The 17,195-nt window shown below is 37.2% G+C and overlaps 1 protein-coding gene across 1 annotated transcript; it reads left to right on the forward strand.

Annotated features, from left to right (window-relative positions):
• Nucleotides 1-1,912: 1,912 nt before the first annotated feature.
• Nucleotides 1,913-17,193, forward strand: LOC106105564 (the record flags this gene model as incomplete). Its single annotated transcript, XM_013285997.1, has 13 exons — nucleotides 1,913-2,228; nucleotides 10,179-10,723; nucleotides 11,776-11,998; nucleotides 12,217-12,287; nucleotides 12,453-12,562; nucleotides 13,073-13,174; nucleotides 13,622-13,698; nucleotides 13,946-14,040; nucleotides 14,272-14,332; nucleotides 14,953-15,055; nucleotides 15,335-15,500; nucleotides 16,376-16,491; nucleotides 17,181-17,193. Coding segments are annotated over exons 2-13 (1,614 nt in total), but the record flags the coding sequence as incomplete, so codon positions are not given.
• Between the last annotated feature and the right edge of the window lie 2 nt (nucleotides 17,194-17,195).

The raw sequence follows: 17,195 nt of genomic DNA on the forward strand, positions 1-17,195 counted from the left end.
AAACTATCGCACGATATCTATACTATTATAATAAAGCGTAAACACACACTTCTCTATTGCCTAAGATGTCAGCAATTACAGCGTATTTTGAATAATCCTTTCTATAATAAAAGCCCCACACTTACGACACGCTTTAGGCTATATATTTTCACGCCGTTAAACTTAGGGGTAAATATTTTAGATAAAAACCCTAATGTGGGAAAAGACCATAAGTTGTTGCCAACATCAAGGAAGCAAGGTTGTCATCATGTCATGTCGTTTTGACATTTGCTATTGATAATTTGCCAAATGTAAACAATAAAATAATATTTTTATAATTTCATGCGGATGAAGCCGCACGGGAATAGCTAGTATTAATATAGATGGAAACACGAAGCTGGCTTATTTATTACTAATTCTAGTGAGCCGCCTACTTACTAACAATAGTAGTTTAATATTGTCCTAATTAGTGACATTCTTTACTAAACCAAATGCACTATAGGAACACCACAGCAGTGGTTCAACGTTTGTAAGGAATTCAACCTTATGCGTTAGTAATAAGGTATATTATTGTATGGCAGTTAAATTTAACCTCGTTTTAATGACGAAATTAAATGTTAACCGATTGCGTACACGTGCCGGGGCTTTTATAGAATATCTTCACGATGGTTGTTAGTTCCGGGGTAGATTGGATTGACTATTACCGCAATATAATACTTTAAGTTATTTTATTTATGTTTATATTGCTGCTCGCGACTTCGACCGTGTGAAATTAAAAAATAAAATAAATGTAGCCTATGTTACTCTGTGATAGCGTAGCTTTTTCGTGGTGAAAGAATTTTTAAAATCGGCCAAGTAGTTTTTGAGTTATTTTATGGTGGGGAAAGGGAAGACCTAAAATTAGGCCACCGCACTCATCAGACTAAAAGCAGAATTGCTCCCACTTCACGCCTGTCTTCTGTGTTGTCGTGGTATTGCGGGTGAGCCGGCCCTACAGTGCGAAGATGTTAAAGCGGGCTCTACCACTGTGAAGCTGGGCGAGTTTCTTAATTATAAGTAACGCATGAGCGTACAGTGACCTGTAACAAAAGCTTCAATTCGCGACAAAAACGAGACAAACCTATGTTACTTATTCCATCCAGTTAAAAATTTAAAGTACAGCATAGTGTGCCCTCTACTGTTGCAACTCGAACGATTCTCATTTTGTATTCACTTAAGGTATTTTCAACAAAACATATATCACTAACATCTTTTTTATGCTTAAAAGCTTAATCTTAATTATTAATTATATAAATGCGAAAGTTTAGATTGATGGATTTTTTTTTTATTTTGTAGCCTAAAAGGATGAACGTATCTCGATGAAATTTGGCATTTATGTAGATGATAGTCTGCAAGAACATATAGACAAGTCACTTTTGTTTTATTTTAATTCCAAGCGAACGGAGTCACGGGCGAAAGCTAGTACAATCATAAAATGTTCACTGTAGTTATATTTTTTTTGTAAACAAAACCATAAGTTCGACAACAAACGGTATTGGCCGGAATTCCGTAGGTGTATAAGTGACATTTTTGTAATGCTGCCAGTATAAAATGAGCGCACAGATTTTAGGCAGAATGTCATTAGTTTGTTGGGAAACTGAACAATAAAGGAACAATCTAGAAAATAACAGATGTTAAAATAAAAATTTGAGTACAAGAATAAATTATTAATCTATTTCAAGAATGCTGCGCTTAAATTATAATTTAATTAATTAAAAAGGAATTTTAAAATATTAATAAGAATACAATCGTGTTAAAATTTTCTCACCCTTTAAATACAGTATTGTATTGTTAATTTATTTACAGTCGATTGTCGTTCTCACAGCAAAGATGTTAACATTTAATACTATTACAGGCAAAATTCCCACACTGGCAACACCCAGGAAATGCGCCATTCCGCGCCGCGACATCGCTGTTGCGCGGTCGTGTTATATCCGTACGTTATACGCGATTTTTAATAAATAAACAGTGAAAATAAAGCTTTAATCACTTGTTTCATCAACCGTTGCATAAATATGGTGATATAAACGATAACTGAGTGATGAAAAATGTGTTAATTCAACTAAAATTAACGGAAGAGTGGTTATAAATTAGTTTTTGTTGTGTTAATTTGAAAGTTTCGACACCAATTAATGTGAAATTGCAGTGTATGGTGTATTTTAGTTTGTTGATAGTTCTTAAAGCTTTTCAAAGCGCTTGTGGCCGGTTTTGTGAGTTACAAAAAAAATCATTTGGTTCCGAGATGTGAATGTGTTGCTACGCAGTTAAGAATGCATTTGGAAGGAGTTAATTCTTTATGTTACGTCTTCTTAAAATAATAACTTTTAATAAATAACAAACGAACATTAGTTATATTTCTTAGTATCTCAAATGATATAATTATCGTAAATTGTCGTAAAACGATGTCATTTTAAATGCAATTAACCAACTAGCTTGGAAAAGGTTAAATCGTGACATTGGAATGGTTTAAACCAATCAAATAGTTGTTTAAAGCAGCTGTTATAACCGTTATATTATGCACATCACTTATAACGGTGTATTTGGTGACCTAGTTGTGCAGTGCAGTGTGACGTCACAGCTGCGAATTTACCGGAATTTCAGTCCCCTTTTCACCCCCAACGGAAGCTCTTGCTTTCAAGTGTTTGTTTTTTAATGCTAGTGATGTGTGAGTTTTTTGCAATTGTTTATGGTTCGTGTTTCTTTGCGTAATTTGGCGGTAAATTTTTTAAGTCGATTTTAATTTTTTTTTATCAATAGCATTTATTGTTTTAGATATTACTTTTTTATTGCTATAATAAAAATAAATTATTTATAGCAAATTAAATGGGAATTTAACAGAAATAATGTAAAGAAAAATACGACAGTGTCAAAGTAAAACAAAAAAAGACTAATAAATTGTGAAAATTAATTTGAATTAGTTTATATTTTAATGTACATTAAAATGTATTTACATCTATACTAATATAATATACTAGCTGTTGCCCGCGACTTCGTCCGCGTGGTATTAGAAAATATACGAACTATTTAAATAACAAAAAGCTACGTATCCCGGGAACCGGACATTTCTCGGGGATGAACCTTTTCCCATGTGTACTCCAGACTTTGTTTTATATCTGTGGCAAATTTCAATGAGATATGTAGAACCGTTGCAGAATGATCAAGTAAACATTAAAAAACTAATTTAATGAATCTCACGGGAACCGCAACTATTCCCGGGATAAAAAGTAGCCTATGTGTTCTTCCAGACTATGCTCTATATCTGTGCTAAATTTCATAGAGCATCTAATAAGCACAGTAACTACTGAAAAGCGAAAATTCCTTCAACTTTAAAAAGATCACTAAGAAACAGTTTGCTAATATTATAAATGCAAAAGTTTTCATGTTTTCAAAACAGCTTAATAGTTCATAGAAATTTATCACATATGTGTTCCTGCAGCTCCTTTGTCCCCTTCTCATAAAAAAAACATTTAGACCATAGTCTGGAAGAACACATTTACTTATTCCTGTTGCTCGCGAATATGTCATGAAATAAACTATCCTACTCCCGTAGGGTCGGCACACCGGGTTTTCAAAGCACTCTATCATACGTCATCTCAGTCACTCCCTTCTTGTTCATGTCACCTTTCATGCAATCCATACATTTCTTTCTAGGTCTTTTTAATTATATTGCCTATGTTACTCACAGATAAATTACCTTACTAATGGTGAAATTTTTTTTTAAATCAGCCGAGTAGTTTTTGATTGATTTTATTACATACAAAAATACAAATATTAGTATAGTATTAAGCTTTTTAATTCCTTGTATATGAGGTCAAAAATTAAAATAAACATCCACCATTCAAACACTATAGAAGAAAATAATAAAAATGCCAAAAACAGGCAATTTTTAACACAATCTTAAGTACTACAAATTCATGTTAATGTTTAAAAGAATCTAAAATTGCATTGAATTCCTTGGAGTAGTTCCAATGTGCGTTTTAATATCATTTGTTATACCAGTCCGAGTAATTGATTTTGTTTTCATTGGCTTTATACTCTGAATTCTCTAAAACTATTCCGATATAAAAATACTTTTGAGTTGCTTATTGTTAAATTAAAGTTTCGACTGATATAGTATGTACTCCATACATCTCTTATCAGAATATCTGTATTCCCTTCTGCATAGCCTTCAACACAATACATACTTTCCCCTACGTAGTGTACAGTATGTACTCTAACATCTCTATCAGAATATCTGAATTCCCTTCTCTAGCATATCCTCTGCAACACAATATATACTTTCTTTCTGCTACTGTCGCTGTCCCCACGTGGAGACAGATGAGAATAAAAAGTTTAATCTATCCCACCTTTTGTGATGAGGTGACGGTTGGAACTTACTTTATTTTATAATGGTTCCTGTTACTTTGGTGATAGTTGGACTAAAAAGTGGGACGGATGAAACTTTTTATTCTTACGTGCGGACAGAGCGGTGTGACGGTTGGGAATAATACAAATGGTTGACGTCAGCATACCATACTTTGATTGTAATGGGACATTCCTTACCGCAATATGTTGACCATTTTGGTGATGTGCATGTTCTGACCGTATTTCGATGTTCTTGTAAGGCAACATGACTGTTATTTGTTACGTTGGGTGCATATTTTGAATCATATTTTAAATTGCAATCAATATAAAAAAACTAGTACCCATAACGATTATGCTTTTTTTATTGAAGTTACTAGCTCACGCCCGCGACTCCGTCTGCGTAGAATTTAACAAAAGCGAAAGTGAGTACCCTATATGTTCTTCCAGACTATCCTCTACATGTATACCAAATTTGATCGAAATACGTACAGCCGTTTAGGCTACAAACTAATAAACATCCATCTAAACTTTCACATTTATAATAGTATAAATTGTGATTAGTATGATTAGTGAATTAAGTTTAGCCGGCGACTCTGTCTGCATGTAATAAAAAAATTTAAGTAGCCTATGTGTCCTTCCAGAGTATCCTCTACATCTATGACAATCATCGAGATCCTTTTAGTAGTTTTATACATTCAAACTTTCTCAATTATAATATTAACGATGAATATCGTAAAATAGGTCGCTAGAAGGTCCTAGAATGCCGCCTGGAACGTAGGGTGTCCAGGTGAACCGAAGACATAGGAAGGAAAGGCATTGGGATACATGTCTAGTAGTAACCTTGTATCCCCACTCTGCCCTCTTGGAGACGGCCATAATTATTCCATATCAAAAACTACGTTTTTCTCACATATTAATGACTAGCTTTCGCCCGCGACTCCGTCAGCCTGAAATTAATAAATAATATAAGACATAGCCTTTGTAACTCACTGATAACGTAGCTTTTTAATGGTGAAAGAATTTTTGAAATCAGCTTAGTAGTTTCAAACAAACAGAGTTTTCCTCTATATAATATTAGTGTAGACATATTTTAAAACTTCCTGTTTCTATACAAGTCTGGGTAAACTACAAACGGCCGATATTTACGATCTGTCGGTGACATAAACAATAAAATACTCATTGGAACGGAATATAACAATACAAGCTTTGTTTGTTCGTAATCTATCAAATGTATGAAGACAATGGTTTTTAAAACTTTTATTGATGAACAATCGCTTACTAGCTTTTACCCGTGACTCCGTCTGCGCGGAATTAAAACAATATAGCCTATGTATTCTTCCTATATGTCCTATGCCTGATAGTCATAGAGATCCGTTCAGTTTAGGCTAAAAATGTAAATGTCGATGTCCGTAATAATAAACGGCTTTATTTTAGTCCCTTTCTTAAGTGGTTTTGACGGTGAAGGAGACGCATAGGATGGATAAATATCCTATTTATGCGCGTTTCCTCCGTCGATTGGATTATTCCTTCCCAACCGTCACCCCGCTTTGTCCCCACGTGGGTACAGATGAGAACAAAAAGTTCCATCCGTCACACCTTTTGCGACGAGGGGATGGTTGGAACTTATTTGATTTCATAACGGTTTCATCTGTCACCTTATTAGTGATAGTGGGACGAATGAACATTTTTTGTCATGTGGGGACAGGGCGGGGTGACGGTTGGGAATAATCCCGTTGATTAAGGGTAGGCAACGCATCTGCAATTGCACATGTCTATGGGCAGTCGCTTCGTCTTTTTCGCGGATTCAGGAAGCTTGCTTAGTTTGCGTCTTTATAATATAAAAAGTCGGATTTCAACAGTGTTTAATATTATTTTAGGTAACAGTATACGTTTCAGCTTAAAAGTTTACTCTTGACCTTTCTCCGTTTGGTCGATACTGCGACTCCCTAAGACCTAGATCTAGTGCATACGAATCTGGACCTAACCGCCTATATCTTACAAGCGAGGTACTGTACGCTAGTGAAAGTTGTTACTCTAAAATGGGTTTTATTACAAGGTATTAGGGTTATAAAGGATGGCGGAGAGAAAGTTGCGTCATAGGAAATTTTGGTTATCTTCTAAACGATTTTAGACTTTATTGTAAATAGTTAAGGTTGATTTTTGTTTGTATTGCTTGCATCTAGCCTTTGTACTTGAATGTTGGAATCTTTTGAGTGTAACTCCTTTTGATTGCTGGACGCCTGGTAGTTTTGTATTTTTAAAAACCTTGTTCTTTTCTTTTAAAAGACTCGGAACAAAGACTTTTATCTTCATGTGCTAGACTTATGTACTTACTAGGATTTTATGTACAAGACGAAGTGTTTTTTTTTACTATATATCTGTATTGTAATAGATCTCGATTTAATTTGCACAGATAAGAAAGTTTGGAGTCTTTTAGACTAAAGTTTTATTATGCCTCTCCGAAGTAGTCCTGGCTAAAGGTAGCGTTATAATAATTAAAATCCAATCTATATTTACTTAATCTTCTATATCTATACTTCATCATCATCTCCGCTGCCTTATCCTACCCCCCCCCCTATCCCCTTAGGGTCGGCGCACCGGGATTTCGTCCTCCAAATAACTTTTTATTTCGAGTATCGAAGACCCTTATCTTATACTTCTATACTAATATAATAAAGCGTAAACACACTACTTTGTGACGTAAGATGTCAGCAATCGCATATTTTTGAATAATTATTTCTTGAATAAAAAGTCCTACACTTACGACATGCTATTTTCACGCTATTAAACTTAGGGTATTAAAAAATAGGGAAAAATGTCCTTGTGGGAAAGGGACCATCAACTACAAGTTGCCAACATTAAGGAAGCAATGTTGCCATGGTTGTCATTTGTGCATTTGAGTTTTGACATTTACAATTATTTGACAAATGTAAACAACAAACTATAGATTTTATAATTTCATGCAGATGAAGCCGCACAGGAATAGCTAGTTAGTTATAATTTGTCGATGTTTCTATTCTCTAAAGGTAAAATTGGTCACTCGATGTTTTAGAAGTAACAGACGTGGGGGGGGGGGGGGATAAAGTAATTACAAAAATAACACGGCAATTAAACGCAAGGCTGTTTCGTCTGGCTGTAGGCGTTACTTTAGCACTCGCCTTTGATGTTTGCTCTAATAGACTAGGGTGACCATGATAAAATTAGGATAAATTGTAAGAGATGAAGGAAAACTACGGACTTCCATTTAATGTTATTCTGGTTAGTCATTTTCGTCTCAAAGAATGCAGTTTCGGATGCACTTATAATCAATATTTTCTTAGTTAAAATTATTCCTATTAAGTAATTCTAAAAGGCTCTCAAATCGTACTTGGAGGACAACACTAAAGCTTGTTCAACTTGAAATGACAATAAGTAAATCATATCATATAAATATTATAAATGCGAAAGATACGATGGCTTGATAGATGTTTGTTACCGTTTGTAGCCTAAACTGCTGAACAGATCTCCATGAAATTTGGCACAGGTTTAGAGCATAGTCTGGAAAAACACATAGGCTACTTTTTGTCCCGGGAATAGTTACGGTTCCCGTGGGATTTATTAATTTAGTTTTTTAATGTTTACTCGATCATTCTGCAACGGTTCAACATATCTTATTGAACTTTGGCACAGATATAAAACAAAGCCTGGAGTACACATGAGATAAGGTTCATTCCCAAGAAATGTCTGGTTCCTGAGGGATATGTAGCTTTTTGTTATTTATGTAGTTCGTATGTTTTCTAATACCACGCGGACGAAGTCGCGGGCGACAGCTAGTGTACAATAATACATTATATTACAAAAATTTTTAATTTTATTCAAATTCAGGCACATAATTGGTTAACTTATTATATTAGTAAAGTGGTATGTAGGCAAGTTGTATAAAAACGCGTGAAGGTCACATACGTGTTAATTTACATTCCTTATTAGATTTGATAGATTTAGGGTGAGCATATCACTAACACCTAGTTCGGACCAGTACCGAGTAATTAAATCGAGTAAATTAGTAGAGGTTCAATCATTTTGTTCTATTTTTCTAATAGCAATATCCCATCACGTAAAACCTCTAAACAACTTTGAACTCCTCATTTTATTCGTGTTCATTTTATTTATTTAGTAGCTGTTGCCCGCGACTGCATCACGCAATATAAAGTTAAAAAGTAGCCTATAATATTTCAGTCTATGTCAGCTACCCTTCAGTGAAAGTCCGGTCGAAATTGACCCAGCCGTTTCGGAGATTTTAGGCTAATTTTTAGGTATAAATACTATTGTAATTATTAAAATACTTTGGTAATCGTCTGAATTACTAGCCTTATACAACGAAATATTCAGAAAGGTAATGACGACATAATAAAAAAAATAGATAAACGTGTGTCATTTTACGAGAATTCCAAATGTTTTTTTTATAAAATCCTGGTTCTTATAAAGACTTATCCATTGTTTAGCAAGAATCCTAGCTACCCTAGTCCACTGGGTCCTAATGGCGACAGCCTTGCGGCTAACGAGCCGTCTGGCTCGTCTGGAACTTGGGATTCTTCGCAATAAGTTCCAGTTGAGTTTTAACATGAAATTGATATTTGGTTACAACAATAAGGTGATATACGCAATTTGTTAACGACTAGATTTCGCCCTTTACTCCGTCCGGGTGAAAAAAAAAATGTAGCCTATGTTACTCAGTGATAACGTAGCTTTTTAATGGTGAAAGAATTTTTTAAATCGACCTAGTAGTTTTTAAGTTATTTCAATATATACAAAAATACAAATCTTTCCTCTTTATAATATTAGTATAGACTATAGAAGTAGATATATTACGATTTTAATCTATTTTAATAAAATCGATTTTTTTTACAGTAAAACTGATATTCCGATTTCCCTTCAACCAATAAGTACTCCGGGTCAATAAAAATGCTATATAAAAGTGAACGCGCAAGAGGCGATCACGTAGCTATCGTCGCAAACAAGACACCCCCCGGGCGTGGGGGGTGCGACCCCCTACCCCGCGCAGACAAGGTCAAGGTCACAGCCACCCCTCGAGCGCTCGATTGGGTGCGATTCGCGAAATTGTAAAATATAGGACCTCCTATACATAATAAGATTTTATAGTTTTTTAACACTAGTTGTTGATTGCGACTTCGCCCGCATTATTTTAAATAAATAATACAAAATATATCCCATGTTACTCACAGATAAATTACCTCTCTAATGGTGAAAGAATATTTAAAATCGGCCCAGTAGTTTTTGCGTGAATCAAATACATACAAAAATACAAATTATTTATTTGAATAAAATCTTGCTTACATTTTTAAATTGGTTTAATTCTTGTCTGAATTTTACGACATATAGAAATTGACTCTGTCTATACATTTATTACTCTACAATCTACAATGTAGACTTATAAATATGTAGGCATGTGTTGTTTTGTTTCAACTAAAAGAAATTAAACACTTAGTGACATGTTTGAATATTTATAAGTCTACATTTCGTTATGTTATCGCTTTTTTTTCGTAACTTGAACCACCGATACTTTATGATTGGCACGTGCAAGCTCGGCAAGTTTCAGGGGGTGGGTAATTGTAGGGGGTTCCCTCCTTACGCCATTCACGATTTAATTATAGAAACATTTTTGTTATGATTCTCTTATCTTAGGTAATGAACTTTGTTTTTCTTGACTTAGAACGAATTATTGTTTTTACTTAGGTTGACTAAAAGGTTTATTTACCTTACGAATGCGTGAAAAATAAAAAAGCAAGCCACAAGCGTATATTATTCCTTAATTTTAGTTAAAATGTGAAACCAACAAATGACTAACGCACAACTAAAAATGTGTACATAAAAAAACGAACCTAAGATGGCGGGGACTAGAACGCTGTCCACTGAGCCACCACGCTCCACAGCCTACTACTACGCAGATCTAGAACGTATAAAGAAGAAGAACGAAGAAGTAAACCATCAAATAGAAGAAGATTATGTCGAGACGACTGAAGTCACGAACGACGGACCAGTCGCTGAAGTTCCGCCTCTTAGAGACAGAAGATATCAAGAGAGGAAGGATGACAGGAAAATGGAAGAGACATATTCGACAGCGGGAACATTTCCAATGCCAGAGCCTAAGGAGAAAGAGCCACTTCTAGCAGAACTGGAAGTAGTCGGCCGACTTCCTTTAACTCAACTGGATTCATCATCGGGTGTGAGGAGGAGTAGGAGTTGGTATTTATGCTGTCCTAATGTAGGTGAAGAGGATATTTCGAGGGAATCTTCTTGGAGATATTCGAGTCTACGGCCTGTGACAGCGCCCCCTATAGCTGGACAGAATGGATTGCATTTGGTAGGTGTTGTATAGGCCTGATCGTTTTTTATAAGAAACTAGCTGTTCCCGACAGAGATAGCGATAAGTTTTTCAACCTGTTTCAGTAGTGTAAACCGACGGTTAGACGTCACTCAAGTTTGTAACTAAAATAGTTTTTATGTGTTTGTCGACACGAGCCAGATCTTTGTTTAGAGATTTAACATACGACAATATGGTACAAATTGCAGTTTTAAACCGTATGTTAAAGACAAGGAGATTCAAAGAATATAGAGAAGGAATAGTTGACGCTTTACTTAAAACATTTTACACATAATCTCGCTAGCCCTACCAACAAATAATTCAAACACTAAGAAGCGTCTATGCGTATCAAAAAAATTAATATATAACCGTATAAAGAAGTTACCGGTGACAAAATATTGTTCTCAATGTCCGGTCTATATTTGTTAAATGTCTTTAAAGTATCGTAAGATTTTTAACGATAACATTACTAAGACTGCACGAAATATTTCGTCACGTTTCTGAGCCACGTGCGAGCGAGAGAGCACTATATAGAGAGGAACGGAGTGTTCGATTTGTGACGTCATCACGTAAAACCGATTTTACGACCAATTTAGACTTAGATAGATCATCACCAGCTCACTATACATCCCCACAGGGACCGGAGCCTACCCTAATAGGGGTGACTAGGCCATAGTCAACCTGCACTGCGGGTTGACTACACAAATATCTTTGAATTTCTTCACCCATATGCATCATGTTTTCCTTCACAGTAAGAACGTTGGATAAACTATATACATAAGAAATTCCAACCCAAGACCTGTAGATTACAAGTCAAGTGCTTAAACCCCTTGGCCACACACTCTTTTGCATATATTGCAACTTAAAAGGTTGCAGGTTCCCTTAAGTAAACACAGAAGGGGACGTTTAGGCTGAGGATATTTCCCTTCTGAACGCCCACTCGCTAGTTAACTCCCCTTTTTATATAAGAAAAAGATGAGAAGGGGATACAATTATCTCTCCTACCCCGTGCGATGTCCTACGCATTCTACCATAGTTAATTCATCTTCCAGATAGCAACACAAAGCAGTGGACAAGACGACATAGTTACCCTACGTAATGAGAGAGACACTCTCGCCCGGGCCCTCGCGGCGGAGAAGCAACGAGCAGCCAACGAAGCGAGAGCTCATGATGCAAGGCTTGCGGAGCTGCACGGGGTCATCGCTGAGCTGGTCAGGCGCCGCGCACAGGATAAGTGCGCGAGAGCTATACCCGAAGAAGAGCAAGAGGTGTCCGGTGAGCGATGACCTTAATATAATAAGTAGCTTATTTGTACCTTATAGTAAACTAGCTTTCGTCCGCGACTCCGTAGGCGCAGAGTAAACAAAACAAAAGCGAGTAGCCTATCGAGATCCTTTTAGTCGTTGAGGCTCTGTAACAAACATCCATCCATCTAAACTTTCACATTTATAATATAGTGTCTTCGTTATATCCGATTCTGTCTATATTTCCAGACGAATGCGAGTCAACCACACAACCAGCTGGAGAACTAGACAATGATGCAGACAGATCACGTACTGATCAAGTAAGTTATGACCTCTTACCACTAAGAGCGCACACTGACAACTATCGCATAACTGTTTAGTCTTGTTTTGCTATGAGCGTATATGGAGGTACACTACTCGATTAGTGCTAAACAGTTTGCTGCGAAGCTATCCAGGCAAGATGATGATGATGATGGGTTTTACAGAACACATCATCCCTAAGTCCAGCTGAGTCAGGTAGTCCTCAGAGGCAGGAGTTGCAGGAGATGCAGGACCAGGACTTGACTGACAGTAGTACGCAGGAGTTACCTGTCAGGTGAGATATTCTGAGGTATGTTACGACTGTCAACTGTGGCCTCTTGTGATTGAAGCCAGATGTTAATTGTTGTTAGTTTGCGACAATAATAGGGATTTTTTTATATTATAGGTGGCAAACGAGCAAGCGGCCACCTGAATACGCCAAAATGGCGAAGCAACCGCTGCCAATAGACATTCGCAATGCATGCGTTGCCTACCCTTAATCGACGGAGGAGGAGACGTACATAAAGAGGATATCTCCTCTTCCTATGCGTCTACTCCACCGTCAAATCCACGTTCCCTTTCCATCTTATTCCTATGAGAAATAGGGTGGTAAAGAGAAAGGAACTTAAATTAGGCCTCCGGCACCACACTCATTAGACGAAACATGGAATTTCTTCCATTTCACGCCTGTCTTGTGTGGTCGTGGTATTACTGGGGGCGTGCCCTGCAGTGCTAAGATATTAAAGCAGGCACTAGCACTAACATATAATTATGGTTAGAGGCATCAATAATTGTTTCTCCACAGGTCAGAACCCCCTGCGGAATGCACCCCACCGCCAACTGATCAGGGGGATACAAGTGTCAATATCTCCGAAAGAGATTCAGAGATATGCGTCACTACCGCGAGGTAGGACAAATAGACTAGTATTTAGCGTACCTAGAGGTTATGGTTTTAAAGATATTCGACTAACTCAAGCTTTGTAGGAATTAAATTTCAAATCATAACATATCGTATACTAACTCTTGCCCTCGACTTCGTGGAATTTAAAAAAAAAAAACAAAAGTCTGTGTGTTCCAGACTATGCTCTACTATGAAAATCATCGAGATCCGTTCAGTTTATGTTACAAACATCCATCCATCTAACCACACTGTAAATTATAATCAAACATGTTAAATATGCGATGGAAATATCGGATTTTGTTACCTTATTTAAGTGACGTCATAAGCTATCTGAACCTCTATCAGTCAGTCGTGGGACAGACCTTTAGTTCAATTTGAAAGCTGAAATCAAATAGAGACAGATATTTTTTACAGTTCTGTAGTTAAAATTCAATTCTATGTATGTTTGGATAGGTGTTGCCAGTTCGCAAGAGGTGCACATTTGTTAGAGGGTTGCCATGTACCTGACGGTCTGCTACCGCCATCGCCAGGTAAATTAATATTTTACATATTAATGACGTGTTTAAAGAAGAAATGTTTTCCGCGGTTTTGAGTTTTTTTTGTATGTAACTTTGTTACCTTCTACAACTTTAAATATTGAACCGATTTTGACAAATAAGTTGTCGTTCGATTGGTTTTCATCCCCTGAGTGTCATAGAGTACAGAAAATTGGATTTCTTTATATAAATAATGTTTTATTGACTTTTTAATTTTTCACATAGACATTATCTTCCACAGGCCGTTGCGAATCTAGACAAGCAAAGATTGCCTCCCGGGTGCGGCTGCGGCGAGCTACTGACTCGGACTGTACTAACCAACTTAGTAACGACGAGGTAACATACACACAAACACATTATAACATTTGAGTTGGCACGTCTGCAGAAAGATTTATCTACTATGTGATGTGCCAACTCAAGTTTCGTTATGAAAAGGTATAAAAGGGGAGTTTTTTCCATACAGAGTCGATAATAGTAAAGATGTAAGCATTTTTTTACTAATTAGCACCCCGTAAAATAAAGGCCTTCCCCCTATATTTGAAGTTTTTATACAAAAATATATTCCAGAGCCGCACAGTGTGCGCGGAGTCGCTGTCGGGCTGCGAGCTGCCGCTGGCGCCGCACACAGGTAATGTATTTTAAATATGTAATACTTTGGACCGCGACTCCGGCCGCGTGGAATAAAAAAAAAGAGCCTATTTGATTTTTCAGATTATCTTTTATATCTATGCTAAATTTCATCGAAATCCGTTCAGCAGTTTAGGCTACAAACTCTAACAAACATCCATCTAAACTTCCACATTTATAATATTGTGTGAACTTAGAATAAATAAACAAATATAGCCTATGTTACTCACAGATAAATTATCTTTCTAACAGCGAAAGAATTTTTAAAATCGTCCCAGTAGTTTTTGAGTTATTTCAATACATACAAAAAAAGCAATGGTTCAATTTGTCTTATTGAAATTTTAGTTCAGTGTAAATAACAGAGAAGTTCTAACACGAACGACAGTAGAAAGAGACAGACTATGGTCAACTTGTAAAGTTAGAAAGAGACAGACTATAGTCATCATATAAAGTTAGAAAGAGACAGACTATAGTCATCATATAAAGTTAGAAAGAGACAGACTATAGTCATCATGTAGGGTTAGAAAGGGACAGACTATAGTCAACTTGTAAAGTTAGAAGGAGACAGACTATTGTCAACGTGTAGAGTTAGGAGACAGACTGATGTATGTCGTGTGTTAGAGGAGGCGGGCGCGGCGGCGTGGCGCGCGCGCTGTCTCCGTCTGCAGGCGGACTGTCGTGTACTGGACTGTGCACTGGCGCGCGCGCTCGACACCGCGCACAGGTATAAACAAACACACATAGTTATAGAAATTAACACACGTCGAAAAAATCTAGCAAAAACTCACTGTATTGGACTCGAGGGAAGGAAAACCATAGATCGGGACCAATCCCATAAAATAATACTTGACAGTAATTTCGTTGGTACAAAAAATGTATAAAAACACCAATGACCTTGAGTTCAACAACAATAGCATATTTAAAAACATAATACCACTAATTGTCTATATTAAAGCACTTGTACTTTGAACAAATGAAAATATGTCTGTCTACCCCATTCCAGGTTATCATGCGCATGCGCAGCGCAAGAGTCGTCTATGGTGGCATTGTGCAGTGCGCTGCGAGCCGCAGACCGCGCGCTGGAGACATACGACGTGCTGCTCGCACTCGCTGAGACACAGCCCCCAGCCACCCCCACACACCCCGCACACCCCCAGCGGCTGCACGAGGTAAACAACACATATAACAAAATACTTAGAAATACACACACCTCACAAGTGTAGGTATTCCATGAGATATGCAGTCCTCAGATACAATACGGACCCCCAAAAATGAAATACAGTTATTTCATAGACCCCCAATGTGAAGAGATTGCATGGGGTAAATCTCTCGTCCATATGACAAGAACCCCTTACCACGATATACAGCTTCCACACATTACATAGACTGCATGGGGTACGCATCCTTCAGACATATAACACGAACCCCCAAAAACATGACATACAGATTACAAACATATCAAACACGAACACACATAAAACGCCTCTTACTCATATTACATACAGTTCTCACACAGATATATTACACACAGACCCCATGAGATCCATACTTCTCGGACATATAACAAAAGCCCCCAAACATATGACACAGCTTCTCACGTATAACAGACAGTGTATTTACCCCTCCCAAGTGTAGCAATTGTATAAGGTCCTCATCCCTCAGATATACAACACGGACCCCTAAACCATACGACATAGAGCTTTTTAATTACACACACCCCCTACAGTGTGTGGACTATTAGATCTGCTCCCCTTGAACATATAACACAGACCTCCTTATTACATACAGACACCCAACTTGTATGGTCAGCATGTACCCCTCGGACATAAAACATGGACCCCCAAACACAATATACAACTTCCACACATATTGCACACAGTCCCAAGTGTAGCGACTGCATAAGATCGCATCCTTTTGGCATAAAACACAGACCTCTAAACATACATGTATACATTCAAACAGACATACAACACGGACCCCCAAACATACAAATACAGACCTCTCATATGTATACACGCAACAGTAACACGTTGTCTGCTCACAGCAGAGACAAGCCGCGGAGACGGTGGCGTGGCGGCTGCTGGCGCGCCTGGAGGCGGCCCCCGCGCTCGGCGAGCCCCTCCTCTCGCCTGGACCCTGGCTGCCGCACGATGACACCCTGTCAGTACACACCCACTCACACTGACACTATCGTATTGTAAATCGTCTGATAACAATCCAACGTGTCAAATTTGTGATGGGAATATCGGATTTTGTTACCTTATCTGACAGTGACGTCATAAGCTATCTGACCCTCTATCAGCCAGTAGTGGGACAGGGCCTAATTGAGACATATTGGTTGATATTAACATCGTATAACGAAATAATTTTATTAAATTCGTTATAAATGCAATACAAATATCATTTAACGGCAACTTATGGTCCCTCGAGCAGGATATTTAGTTGTTATTTTTGAAGTCTATTGATATAAAATGTGTTGCTTTAGTTTTATTTGCTTAGTAAAGGAATAAATATTATTCGATAGTGTACTTTTGCGATTTTAATGGCATTTTTACGGTTTTATGGTTTTTAACTTTATAAATACTTATTTCTGTGTCAGTTTAAAAAAAGCTAGAAAAAAGTTGTAGATATTGTTCAAATATTTGTCATTTTAAAGCATAAATAAACATTCCAGTAAAATGTCAACGAGATAGGAAAGGAACGCCAGTTTAATTGATATACTGGCGTGCCAGTAAGCATACAAAAGTAAAAGACTGTAGCTGTCATGTGCATACTGGCATGTGTATAAGTAAATCAATATAGAAGAAGAAAGAAGGAAATGTAGCTAAATAGTATCTATTTGAATATAGCGAGGGGGGTGAATG

Source organism: Papilio polytes, unplaced genomic scaffold (assembly GCF_000836215.1).
Source record: "Papilio polytes unplaced genomic scaffold, Ppol_1.0 DF824492.1, whole genome shotgun sequence".
Lineage (NCBI taxonomy): Eukaryota > Metazoa > Arthropoda > Insecta > Lepidoptera > Papilionidae > Papilio > Papilio polytes.